The sequence below is a fragment of the Ranitomeya variabilis genome, chromosome 8 (genome assembly GCF_051348905.1).
Source record: "Ranitomeya variabilis isolate aRanVar5 chromosome 8, aRanVar5.hap1, whole genome shotgun sequence".
NCBI classification, from domain to species: Eukaryota; Metazoa; Chordata; class Amphibia; order Anura; family Dendrobatidae; genus Ranitomeya; species Ranitomeya variabilis.
Genome location: NC_135239.1, coordinates 110801889 through 110815413, shown reverse-complemented (window position 1 = coordinate 110815413; position 13525 = coordinate 110801889). Strand labels below are relative to the sequence as shown.

The following is a 13525-nucleotide window of genomic DNA, read 5'->3' as shown; positions in this document are numbered from 1 at the left end:
TTGTCATTTGACAGCATAGCCGTGGCTGCCTGACTGGCGGTAATGATTTTACCGCCGATCAGAGGCAGTGTTTGCCGCACTGTCATGGTAATGTCAGTGTTCGGTGTCTGTGCCCGAACAGTAGGTGTTCGGTACAGGTTCCGAACTTTACTATTCGAGCTTTCCCATCTTTAATTATAATCTTTTGTAATCGTGCTTGTTATGCTGTAAGAATCAGGCTGCACTCAGATGTCATCAGAGTGCAGTCCCATTGTGAGTGTGATGATTCAAAGAGGGAAAACGGAAAGTGGACCCTCTAGACCGCGACGATGAACCCCTCACGGATGAGCTGACCAGATAGACCGCCCCTTATACAGGGAGAATTAGGGGCAGGCCCGTGAGGGACTATCGCCACGGAAGCTGGAGGACCAGGATGGGAGAAGACCAAGAAGAGGCGGAGATAGTAGGACCACAGGATAGGTGAATACTGCAGAGACACAGGACTGGTGGGTAAACTGCAGCAGTGCAGGGACTGGCGGAGGAACTGAGGGAACGCAGAGGCTAGGAGGATACAGGAAAGAGAGGATAAACCCAAAGTCAGAGGGAAAACAAACTTCACAGAGACTAAGAGCGGCCAGGAACACCTGAAGGAACAAATGATAACCAGGCACAGAGGGACGGCAGGAAGCAGTTTAAATACCTAAAGGCTGGGTAGCATTTCCGGGTAACAGACCTCCAGAACCATAGAGAGGACAATAAGGAGGACCGACTTCCGGGTACTAGTCCTCCAGGACCATAGAGGAGACGAAGAGGAGCGCCGACAGAAGATCAGAAGTGCACACACGCAGCATTGAACCTGGTATGCGCGCACGCACGAGAAGCAGAGACCGGGAGCGAGCGAGGAGGCGGCAGCAGCGGTATGATAGTGCTACGCTATGTTTTACAAGACATCAAAAAAATTACATTGGTTATAATAATATATATTAACATAAACACATTGTTAGTTTGTGAACCAAGCATTCTGACTTTTAGTATAAGATTCCTGAAATAGATTTATGTACCTTCACACTCTGGTATCTCTTCCGTCCATTGGCCCTTGGAGCTACATGCTGTTTTTTTGGGGCCCTTTAATTTCCATCCTTCTGAGCAAGTAATTTCACAGGTGGACGCAAAGCTGTTCTCAGCCCATGTATGATTGCATGTAAATGATCCATTCTCAGGAGGACTCAGCACTTCACAGGTAACAGCTGCAATAGATGTCAGCCATTAATATGTTAGTTTAATGCCTATCAATTTACTAGAGTGAAAACCAAATCCTAAAGTGAAAACCAAATCCTGTCAGAAATATTACTGAAGAAACAAGTCTAATTTAAATATCTGTAATATAATTTAATTATAACGTTTATTTGTACTATGTTGTAAAGATGTATTTTGCTTGTGATTTCTTGGATTTTTGCATTTTTGTGAGACTCAGGTCATGGTCAAACGCTCAGCATTTGGTCAGTACTTTACCTCAGTATTTGTAAGCTAAAACTAGGAGTAGGTGATAAATGCAGATTTCCTCTGTTTGTCCCACTCCTGATTTTGGCTTAAAAATACTGAGGTAAAATACAGCTGCTGTATAAACGTGGCCTTAGAGATATATTCTCAGCTTGGCAAATTGGCATCTACACATAGGACAGGTTAACAATTGATGACTGTTGGGGGCTCGGCCGCTGGTCCCCCCACCAACACAGAGTATATGGCTTTGATATATCCCAATTAAATGGAAAGTTCACCACACTTGTCTATTTCAGACAATCTCATAGATAATGTATGGAGAAATCTTTTCATCTTCTTTTTAAATAGTAGAATTAGAGCAAAACATGCAGTTGTCAGTTGGCAATGCACTTTTAACCCTTCATAAGCCAGGCCTATTTTGTGTATATAGGATCAAAATATTTTTTTACTTTTCCTTCTTCCTATTCCAACAACCAGAATTTTTTTTATATTTTTGCCAAAGTATCTGTGTGGAAGCTTTTTTTCTTTCAGGATGAGTTATATATATAATTTATACTCTAACTCTTATTAACTGTTTCGGTCAGCGAACAGCTATATAGTCTACATTACCACGATGAGGATTTGATAAATTTTTTATATTAAAGATTTCCTGCACCTATTAGGCAAATTAGGTTACTTGCAACTTTTTCACTTAATTTTTGACAGTATTTGATTTTAATTGAGTTTTTATCACTTTTTGACGCTCCAGTTTGTCTCTTTTGGTATATCTTTTTTTTAAATAAAGCTCCTTTGTTTTTGATACATTCTAGTATTTGGATTTAACAAAACGTTATTGATATAGTCATGTGCAGATCACATGCGTTTTTAGGGCCTTTCTGCAGCAGAAATGCATTAAAAATGCATGTGTGGTTTCTAACTGTATATTTTCATCTAATACAATGCTTTGTGAAAATTCGGCACAAAAAAAACTCAACGTACTTCCAAAGAAATTGACATGTTGCAGATTTCAAACAGGCACCGCAGGTCAGTTTACTATGATTAAAAGCACAGTGGGCACAAGATTTCTATAAATCTCAAAAAAAAATTGGAGTCAGCTCACCTTTTGGGCAGAGTGTAGCAGGAGCTTCTGGAGCCACACACGGATCAAAACAGAGCAGTTATAATGGAGGCAGGTGAGGAAGGAAAAAACGATCCAGCGAAATGAAGGCTTGTAATCATGGATATATAAAACATTGCATTTATTTAGCTGATCAAAAATAAGTCTCCAAATATATGGGCTACAGTCTAAGTCCAATATTAATGACAGGAAGCTACGCATTTCAACATTTGTCTTATTCATGGTTACCTGTAACCTGTAATATGATATGTCTGGAGACTTCTTTGTATATCAGGTTAATAAAGGATACATTTTATATATCCATGATTACATGGATATTCTATAAATCTTGTCCACTTTGCTGGAATTGTAAGATGCTACAGTTTCTGCACAGTGAAAATATACAGAGTCAAAAAGGCACCAAAAGCTCATCGTGGGAACTTAAAGTGAGGTCAGCAGGATTTTTCTAAGTAACCTACTGACACTGTCAGGTTGGCAGTGTAAAACTGATTAAAATGATACCTGGGGTGAAGAAATTCATCTTGTGGTTCTTGTATAATCAGTGATAGAAGTCTGCAGTTAATGATAGGCCACCCCAAAGCACAAATAGTCTGTTTCTATTATGAGGAACATGTTTGTGCTTCGTGGAGGCCTGTGGGCAGGTCTCTCCTTGGTTTCTCTGGCTTAGAGCAGGAAGATAAGACTGCCTACAGTCCTGCCCCGGAGCACAGACAGCTCATTAACTGACAGCTTCTAACACTGATTACACAAAAACCACAAGACGGATTTCTTCACCCCATGTATCATTTTAATCAGTTTAACGGCGCCAACCTGACAGTGTCTGTAGGTTACTTAGCAAAATCCTGCTGACAGATTAGCTTTAAGTTAAGACTTCTATTTTTTAAAGCAATCTTACTTTGCAGCATTTTTTGCACAACTGCCTAAGACATTTGAACAGTACTATAAATGGCTACGGTGAAAAGACTCCTAACATTTTTATTTTTAGATATTTTATGAACTTTTCAAAGTACTTTTTTTTAAACAAGTTGTAGTTTTTTTATGCATACTATCTTGGCGTACATAGGATTTTCTGATCACTTTATATTTCATTTTTGCGACATTGGACCAACAAAAACACCAATTCAAGTTTTTTTTATTTATTTTATCAGCAAGTCAACCCCTTAATCACCGAGCCACTTTATACATTAATGACCAAGCCTCATTTTTTAAATCTGACCAGTGTCAATTTATGAGGCAATAACTCTCAAATGCTTTAACAGATTCCAGTGATTCTGTGAATGTTTTCTTAGGACATATGGTATATCATGATAGGGGTAAAATTTGTTTGAAATGACTTGCATTTATTTGTGATAATATCAGAAATTTGGTAAAAAATTTGTAAATATCACAATTTTCAAACATTTAATTTTTATGCCCTTAATCCCTTAAGAACCAGGGGAATTTGTTTTTGCATTTACATTTTTTGCTTCCCTTCTACCCAAGAGCCATAACTTTGTTATTTTTTTTCGTCAATAAAGCCATGTGAGGGTTTGTTTGTTGCTAAATGAGTTTTACTTTTGAACAGCACCATTGCATTTACCATATCGTGTACTGAAAAATGGGAAAAAATTCTAACAAATAACCTGCCATTATATAACGTTAGAACAACTGGAGTCATGGAATCTGTCTTCAAGGTATGTCAGTTTATTCATACATAGACATAGAGTATAAACAGCAATAAGATCACTAAAATACGTAGATACATAAGTATTATATAGGTAGAATTTAATGTGAAGGACACAGGACAAAAAAGGGGGTCTGGAGAACAACACTACAATGTAAGGCCTGTCCCACACATCCAGATAATTCCGGTACCAGAAAAATTGGTACCGGAGTTACCCGTGTCCATGTGCTCACGTGGCACATCAGTGTGGCACACGTGCGGCAGCCGTGTGCTGCCCGTGTGCCGACTGGGTACCACGCGGACCGTGCAGGAGACAGCGCTAGAGATAAGCGCTGTCCCCTGCATCTGGTGCTGAAGCCGCCATTCATTTCTTCTGTCCAGCAGCGTTCGCTGGAGAGAAGATATGAAAAATCTTTTTTTTTTTTGTGGGAGGTGGGAGGGGGGTGGTGACAGGGATCTATATTTGAAACACAAAAAAAAAAACGCTGCTGGAGAGAAGACATGAATGGTGGCTTCAGCACCACGCTGGGGGGACAGTGCTTACTGTAGCTCTGTCTCCTGCACGGCACACGGACGGCACACGGACAGCATCCGTGTGCGGTACGTGTTTTTTACACGGACCCATTGACTTTAATGGGTCCGTGTGATCCATGTGCTCCCACGAACACTGACATGTCTCCGTTTTTTTCAAATGGACACACGGTCCGTGAAAACACGCTGACATGTGCAGAGACACATTGATTTTAATGTGTCTACGTGTGTCAGTGTCTCCGGTACGTGAGAAAACTGACACCTCACGTACCGGAGCCACTGACATGTGAAACCGGCCTAAAGTATATGACTGGTCAGATCAAATTCTTGAAAAAACTAGACCATGGTTAGCAGTGTGCAGAGGCCTTTAACCCCTTCATGACCTTGGGATTTTCTGTTTTTCCGTGTTCCTTTTCACTTCCCTCCTTCCCAGAGCCATAACTTTTTTATTTTTCCGACAATTTGGCCATGTGAGGGCTTATTTTTTTGCGTGACGAGTTGCAATTTTGAATGACATCATTGGTTTTACCATGTCATGTACTAGAAAATGGGAAAAAAATCCAAGTGCGGTGAAATTGCAAAAAAGTGCAGTCCCACACTTGTTTTTTTGTTTGGCTTTTTTACTAGGTTCACTAAATGCTAAAACTGACCTGCCATTATGATTCTCCAGGTCACTACGAGTTCATAGACACCTAATATGACTAGGTTACTTTTTATCTAAGTGGTGAAAAAAAATTCCAAACTTTGCTAAAAAAAAAAAATTGCGCCATTTTCCGATACTCGTAGCGTCTCCATTTTTCATGATCTGGGGTCGGTTGAGGGCTTATTTCTTGCATGCCGAGCTGGCGTTTTTAATGATACCATTTTGGTGCAGATATGTTCTTTTGATCGCCCGTTATTGCATTTTAATGCAATGTTGCGGCGACCAAAAAAATGTAATTCTGGCATTTCAAATTTTTCTCTCTCCACGCCGTTTAGCGATCAGGATAATGCTTTTTTGTATTGATAGATTGGGCGATTCTGAACGCGGCGATACCAAATATGTGTAGGTTTGATTTTTTTATTGATTTATTTTGATTTGGGCGAAAGGGGGGTGATTCAAACTATTACATTTTTTTTTGTTCACATTTTTTTTTTACTTTTTTTTTTACTTTTGCCATGCTTCAATAGCCTCCATGGGAGGCTAGAAGCTGGCTCAACGCAATCGGCTCTGCTACACAGCAGCGATCTGATGTTCGCTGCTATGTAGCAGAAATGCAGGTGTGCTATGAGCGCCGACCACAGGGTGGCGCTCACAGCTACCGTGGATCAGTAACCACAGAGGTGTCAAGGACCTCTATGGTTACAATGGAGAAGCATTGCCGACCTCCGATCATGTGACGGGGGTCAGCGATGCGCTCATTTCCGGCCGCCCGGCAGGAAGCGCCGGTTAAATGCCACTGTCTGCGTTTGACAGTGGCATTTAACTAGTTAATAGGCGCGGGCGGATCGCGATTCTGCCCGCGCCTATTACGGGCACATGTCAGCTGTTCAAAACAGCTGACATGTCCCGGCTTTGATGTGGGCTCACCGCCGGAGCCCGCATCAAAGCGGGGCTTCTGACCTCGGACGTACTATCCCGTCCGAGGTCAGAAAGGGGTTAAGAAGCAAACTGTAAAGTGAATAGGTCAAGATTGATCCTCACCCATATCGGTCACAGTGTTGTCACCAGAATGCCAGCCTCTACACGCGTTTCGCATAGGTTTCTTCAGGGACCGTGGCAATATGTGTGTCTGTGGTGGTATATATGTGCCTGGCACCAGCTGTTTCAAATGCAGGACACTCGGTTGTGCACAGCTCCGGAAGTCGCATCACCAACAGGCTTCCCATGTGACGGTAGGGGTCAGGGAGCCATTCCCCTAGCAACAGCGACGTGCAAGTGCCACATGTCGGGCATCAGCGGCAATGCTCCCGAACACACGCGTCAAGGGCAAGCGCACATGTCCTCAGACCAGGAATCTTTGCATGGTGAGAGTTTAAAAACCTTTTTTTTTACGTGCTTCAATAGTCTCCATGGAACACTGGAAGCTGCAAACATCTGATCGCTTATGTTACACATAGCAGAGCTGCAGCAAAAATGCCCATCTGCTATGAGCGCTGACCTCCAGCCGGCGCTCATAGCAGTTCGGCGATGACAGCCACAGGTGTCTCCTGCAGACTCTGGGTTGTCATGCTAACCCATCTGAGACCCGGGTGCATCCGTTGCACATCCAATTTGCATGAATTAAATGCCGCTGTCAGAGATTGACAGCGGCATTTAACTAGTTAAAAGCCGCGGTTGGATCGCAATTCCATCCGCGGTTGCTAGGTGCATATAACAGCTGATTAAATCCGCTGTCATGTGTCTGAAACAGTGCAGACTTAAATTAAGAGACCACTGCAAAATGTTCAGTTTGTCTGATTTTGCTCTTTATAGGTATAATTTTGAGTAAAATATAAATTCTTCTTTTATTCTATAACTTCTGACAACATGTCTCCTAATTTTCAAGCAATACATTTTGTATTTTTTTTTTCTGAAAAGGAGAAATAATCAAAATTAAAAACAAACAAACAGTGCTTTCAGACCTCAAATAATACAAAGAAAACAAGTTCATAATCATTTAGAAACAACAATACTAATGTTTCAACTCATGAAGAGTTCAGAAATCAATATTTTGTGGAATAACCATGATTTTTAATCACAGCTTTCATGCACCTTGGCATGCTTTCCACTAGTCTTTCACACTGCTTCTGGTGCAAAAATTTAAGCAGTTCTTCTTTGTTTGATGGCTTGTGACTAGTGTTGAGCATTCCGATACTGCAAATATCGGGTATCGGCCGATATTGGCTGTATCGGAATTCTGATACCGAGTTCCGATATTTTTGTGATATCGGAATCGGAAGTTCCTATAAGTTCCCAGGCGTGTGCGGTGCATATGGTTCCCAGGGTCTGGAGGAGAGGAGACTCTCCTTCTGGCCCTGGGATCCATATTCATGTAAAAAATAAAGAATAAAAATAAAAAATATGGATATATGCAGCGCCCCAGAGTCCTGGTCGTGGCAGTACTGTGGCTCCGCCACTATGGGGAGCTATGGTGCGTCTGATGGCACTGAAGGAGTTCATCTGATCAGGTATCACAGACACCAATACATTTCACAGCCGGGCCTCCGGGGGGAGCTAAGGGTTCTATTTACTAGGCCACTCCCCACCATAGTGGGTAAACTGGGGGTCAGGCAGGAAGTTAGAGGAGAAAGCTGACTGGGTTGGAACCAGGCAACACCTTGTGGCAGAGGGTGTTGCAGGAGAAGATTCGGTAGGGTCTCTGTCAGGGGTGGGATCCTGACAGAGGCTTGGCAACTTGAACGAACGTAACGGGACCGTGCCTGCTCAGCATAGCGGCGGTGCCCAAGGAAGGATTAGAAGCGAGATAGATTGTGCTGAGTGAGAAACAAGATCACGCAAAAGGAGAAATACCAGTAGGAGTCGTGCTGTAAGACCGAAGCAACATCCTACTGAGGCGCACTACCGGTGGCCGGAACGCCGAGGGAGTATCATAACATTCAGCTTCAAGCAATACTCCAAACAGCGGCAGGACAGTCAGTCTAAGGCGGGCTGTTTAACTTAAATCACCTATGCAGTCTTGGGGGGCAACTTGTGGAGAGGGGCGACTCTAGGGTCCCGGAAGAGCTCCGAGCCTACCCGTCAAACGGGTGCCGTTCCAACCAGAACATCAGGGAGGGACGGAGGATTAGCAGAACATCATCTAATCGAGTTGTGAGGGAACTTAAGAAACAGACACAACAGTTGTGGGGACTTTCTGTAAGCACAGCAGGGAAGGACCACAACACATAGCGCTAGAAGGAAGGCACCGATTTCCACCTGTGAAGAGAACTCTGGAGGTGCCATTGGACCGGCCGGACTTGCGCAGCCTGGTGAACCGTGTTCTGGACTGAGGACCCAGAGACCTTCAGTAAAGAGGTAAAGAGACTGCAACCTGGTGTCCTCGTTATTTACTGCACCGCACTACTACAGCATCACCGCCATCACCCGTCACATCATTCATTGTGCGCCCCTCGGCAGGGTCACGGACTGGGCCTAGCCACCGTGACAACCCCAGAGCAGAGACTCACAGGCCCGGTACCGGGTACCCCTCGGCCCTGCGGCAGTGTGGGGGCGCTACATATACTCACCCCTCCGACGGACCTGGACCTCAGCGGTGCAACCGGCAGCCTCCGTTCCTAAGAATGCAGTGAGTGCAGTGAGTGTAGGACCTGCGATGACGTCGCGGCTTGTGAATGGTCGCGTGACCGCTCATGTGACCGCTCACGTGACCGCGACGTCATCGAAGGTCCTTCACTCTGCATTCTTAGGAACGGAGGCAGACGCTTGCAGCGGTGAGTGTTGTGAATTCTGCTTTTGGGTTCCCTCCGGTGGTAGTAGGTGGTAATGCAGTTGTCCCTGGGTTGCAGTCCTGGTCAGGTGTGTCTGATGATTGCAGTTCTGACTGGGGTATTTAGGTGTGCAGGATTCATTAGTCCTTGCCAGTTGTCAATTGTTGTTGGGAGGTGTAGGACCTCTGCCTGGTTCCTCCTGCCTTTCTGCCAAATCAGCAAAGATAAGTGTCTGTTTTTTTTTTTCCTGTGGCACACATGCTGTGTGCTTCACAATTCAGTGCTATTCTTTGTGTTTTCTTGTCCAGCTTAGATTGTGTCAGTATTTTCTCAGTCTTGTTGGATTCTCTGGAGTGGCAGATATACATTCCATGTCTTTAGTTAGATTGTGGAACTTTTTGTATTATCTGTTGTGGATATTTTTGCAAGGGTTTTAATACTGACCGCCTAGTAATCTGTCCTATCCTTTCCTATTTAGCTAGAGAGTGGCCTCTTTTGCTAAATCCTGTTTTCTACCTGCGTGTGTCTATTCTTCTCCTACTCACAGTCATTATTCATGGGGGGCTGCGTATCCTTTGGGGGTCTGCTCTGAGGCAAGATAGCATTCCTATTTCCATCTATAGGGGTATTTAGTCCTCCGGCTGTGTCGAGGTGTCTAGGGTTTGTTAGGCACACCCCACGGCTACTTCTAGTTGCCGTGTTAGTTCAGGATTTGCGGTCAGTACAGGTTCCACCGACTCCAGAGAAAGTTTTCATGCGGCTCCAAGGTCACCAGATCATAACAGTACAACTAGCCCATAATGAGTTAAATGCATCTCAGAAGAAGGGAAGAAAGATGTTGAACCATTTTTTTTTCTGCAGTCTGTCCTGTCTTTTCTTCCCTCTTTATTTATGGGTGGCTGAGGAGTCTTGTGCCAGCATGGAAGTTCAGGAATTAGCTTCTCGTGTAGACCAGCTTGCTGCTAGGGTACAGGGTATTTCTGATTATATTGTTCAGACTCCTGCTTTAGAGCCGAAGATTCCTACCCCTGATTTGTTTCTTGGTGATAGGTCCAAATTGTTGGGTTTTAAAAACAATTGTAAACTGTTTTTTGCTCTGAGACCGCGATCCTCCGGTGATTCCATTCAGCAGGTTAAAAATGTCATCTCCCTGCTGCGTGGCGATCCACAGGATTGGGCATTTTCCCTGGAATCTGGGAATCCGGCCTTGCTTAATGTAGATTCCTTTTTTCAGGCTTTAGGATTATTATATGATGAACCTAATTCTGTGGATCAAGCGGAGAAAACCTTGTTGGCCCTGTCTCATTGTCAAGAGGCGGCAGAATTGTAATGTCAGAAATTTAGAAAATGGTCTGTGTTGACTAAAAGGAATGATGATGCTTTGGCGGCAATTTTCAGAAAGGGTCTTTCTGAATCCGTTAAAGATGTTATGGTGGGGTTTCCCACGCCTTCCGGTCTGAGTGATTCTATGTCTCTGGCCATTCAGATTGATCGGCGCTTGCGGGAGCGTCAAACTGTGCGCGCTGTGGTGTCGCCCTTAGAGCAAAGTCCTGAGCCAATGCAGTGTGATAGGATTTTGTCTAGAACGGAACGACAAGGATTCAGACGTCAGAATAGGTTGTGTTATTATTGTGGCGACGCTTCTCATGTCATTTCAGTCTGCCCTAAGCGGACAAAAAGGATCGCTAGTTCATTTACTATCAGTACTGTACAACCTACATTTCTGTTATCGGTGTCCTTGATCTGCTCATTGTCATCATTTTCTGTCATGGCGTTTGTGGATTCAGGCGCCGCCTTGAACATAATGGATTTTGAGTTTGCCAGGCGTTGTGGTTTTCCTTTGCAGCCTTTGCAGAACCCTATTCCTTTAAGGGGGATTGATGCTACACCTTTGGCTAAAAATAAGCCCCAGTTTTGGACACAGGTGACCATGCACATGGCGCCAGCCCATCAGGAAGATTGTCGATTTCTGGTGTTGCATAATTTGCATGATGTTATCGTGCTGGGTTTCCCGTGGTTGCAGGTACATAATCCTGTGTTGGATTAGAAATCTATGTCTGTGACTAGTTGGGGTTGTCAGGGGGTTCATAATGATGTTCCTTTGATGTAAATCTCCTCTTCTTCCTCTTCTGAAATTCCAGAGTTTTTGTCTGATTTTCAGGATGTATTCGATGAGCCCAAGTCCAGTTCCCTTCCACCGCACAGGGACAGTGATTGTGCGATTGACTTGATTCCAGGCAGTAAGTTTCCTAAAGGCCGACTTTTCAACCTGTCTGTGCCTGTTCATACCGCCATGCGGAGTTATGTTAAGGAGTCTTTGGAGAAAGGGCATATTCGGCCATCTTCTTCACCGTTGGGAGCAGGTTTTTTTTTTGTTACTAAGAAGGATGGCTCCTTGAGACCTTGTATTGATTATCGCCTCTTGAATAAGTTCACTGTCAAGTTTCAATACCCTTTACCTTTGCTTTCTGATTTGTTTGCTAGGATTAAGGGGGCTAGTTGGTTTACGAAGATTGACCTTCGGGGGGCATATAATCTTGTTCGTATTAAGCAGGGTGATGAATGGAAAACTGCGTTTAATACGCCCGAAGGCCATTTTGAATACCTTGTGATGCCATTCGGGCTCACTAACGCTCCATCTGTTTTCAATCCTTCATGCATGATATCTTCCGGACTTATATTGATAAATTTTTGATTGTATGTTTGGACGATATTTTGATTTTTTCCAATGATTGGAAGTCTCATGTGGAACAGGTCAGGATGGTATTTCAGATCCTTCATGACAATGCTTTGTTTGTGAAGGGGTCTAAGTGTCTCTTTGGGGTGCAGAAGGTTTTTTGGGCTTTATTTTTTCTCCCTCATCTATGGAGATGGATCTGGTTAAGGTTCAGGCCATTCATGATTGGATTCAACCCACATCCGTGAAGAGCCTTCAGAAATTTTTGGGTTTTGCACATTTTTATCACCGGTTCATTGCTAACTTCTCCAGCGTGGTTAAACCCTTGACTGATTTGACGAAAAAAGGCGCTGATGTGGCGAATTGGTCCTCTGCGGCTGTCTCTGCCTTTCAGGAGCTTAAACGCCGATTTACTTCTGCTCCGGTGTTGCGCCAACCAGATGTTTCTATTCCGTTTCAGGTTGAGATTGATGCTTCTGAGATTGGGGCAGGGGCCGTTTTGTCTCAGAGGGATTCTGTTGGTTCTTTGATGAAACCGTGTGCCTTCTTCTCCCGCAAGTTTTCGCCTGCTGAACGCAATTATGATGTTGGCAATCGGGAGTTGTTGGCTATGAAGTGGGCATTTGAGGAGTGGTGACATTGGCTTGAGGGAGCTAAGCACCGTATTGTGGTCCTGACCGATCATAAGAATTTGATTTACCTCGAGTCTGCCAAACGGCTGAGTCCTAGACAGGCTCGATGGTCCTTGTTTTTTTCCCGTTTTGATTTCATGGTTTCGTATCTTCAGGGTTCTAAGAATATTAAGGCTGATGCCCTTTCTAGGAGTTTTTTGCCTGATTCTCCTGACGTCCTTGAACCGGTCAGCATTCTGAAAGAAGGGGTGGTCCTTTCTGCCATTTCCCCTGATTTACGGCGGGTTCTTCAGGAATTTCAGGCTGATAGACCTGATTGCTGTCCTGTGGGGAAATTGTTTGTTCCTGACAGATGGACTAGTAGAGTGATTTCTGAGGTTCACTGTTCTGTGTTGGCTGGTCATCCTGGTATTTTTGGTACCTGAGATTTGGTTGGTAGGTCCTTTTGGTGGCCTTCGTTGTCACGTGATGTGCGTTCTTTTGTGCAGTTCTGTGGGACTTGTGCGCGGGCCAAGCCTTGTTGTTCCCGTGCTAGTGGGTTACTTTTGCCATTGCCGGTCCCTGAGAGGCCCTGGACGCATATTTCTATGGATTTTATTTCTGATCTTCCGGTTTCCCAGAGGATGTCGGTTATCTGGGTTGTTTGTGACCGGTTTTCTAAGATGGTTCATTTGGTGCCTTTGCCTAAATTGCCTTCCTCTTCAGAGTTGGTTCCGTTGTTTTTTCAGCATGTGGTTCGTTTGCATGGTATTCCGGAGAATATTGTGTCCGACAGAGGTTCCCAGTTTGTTTCTAGGTTTTGGCGGGCCTTTTGTGCTAGGCTGGGCATTGATTTGTCTTTTTCTTCTGCATTTCATCCTCAGACAAATGGCCAGACTGAGCGAACTAATCAGACTTTGGAGACTTATTTGAGATGCTTTGTGTCTGCCGATCAGGATGATTGGGTGGCCTTTTTGCCATTGGCCGAGTTTGCCCTTAATAATCGGGCTAGTTCGGCTACTTAGGTTTCGCCTTTT

General features: G+C 44.1%; 1 protein-coding gene across 2 annotated transcripts in view; it reads right to left on the bottom strand.

Moving 5' to 3' along the window:
• The window catches only part of LOC143787905 (L-selectin-like), a 507551-nt gene that overhangs the window by 244908 nt on the left and 249118 nt on the right, over positions 1 to 13525 (bottom strand). For both annotated transcript variants that reach the window (XM_077277060.1, XM_077277062.1), the window contains exon 6: positions 1041 to 1226. In XM_077277060.1, the coding sequence (XP_077133175.1) occupies positions 1041 to 1226 (186 nt within the window). The remainder of the gene's footprint in view (positions 1 to 1040; positions 1227 to 13525) is intronic.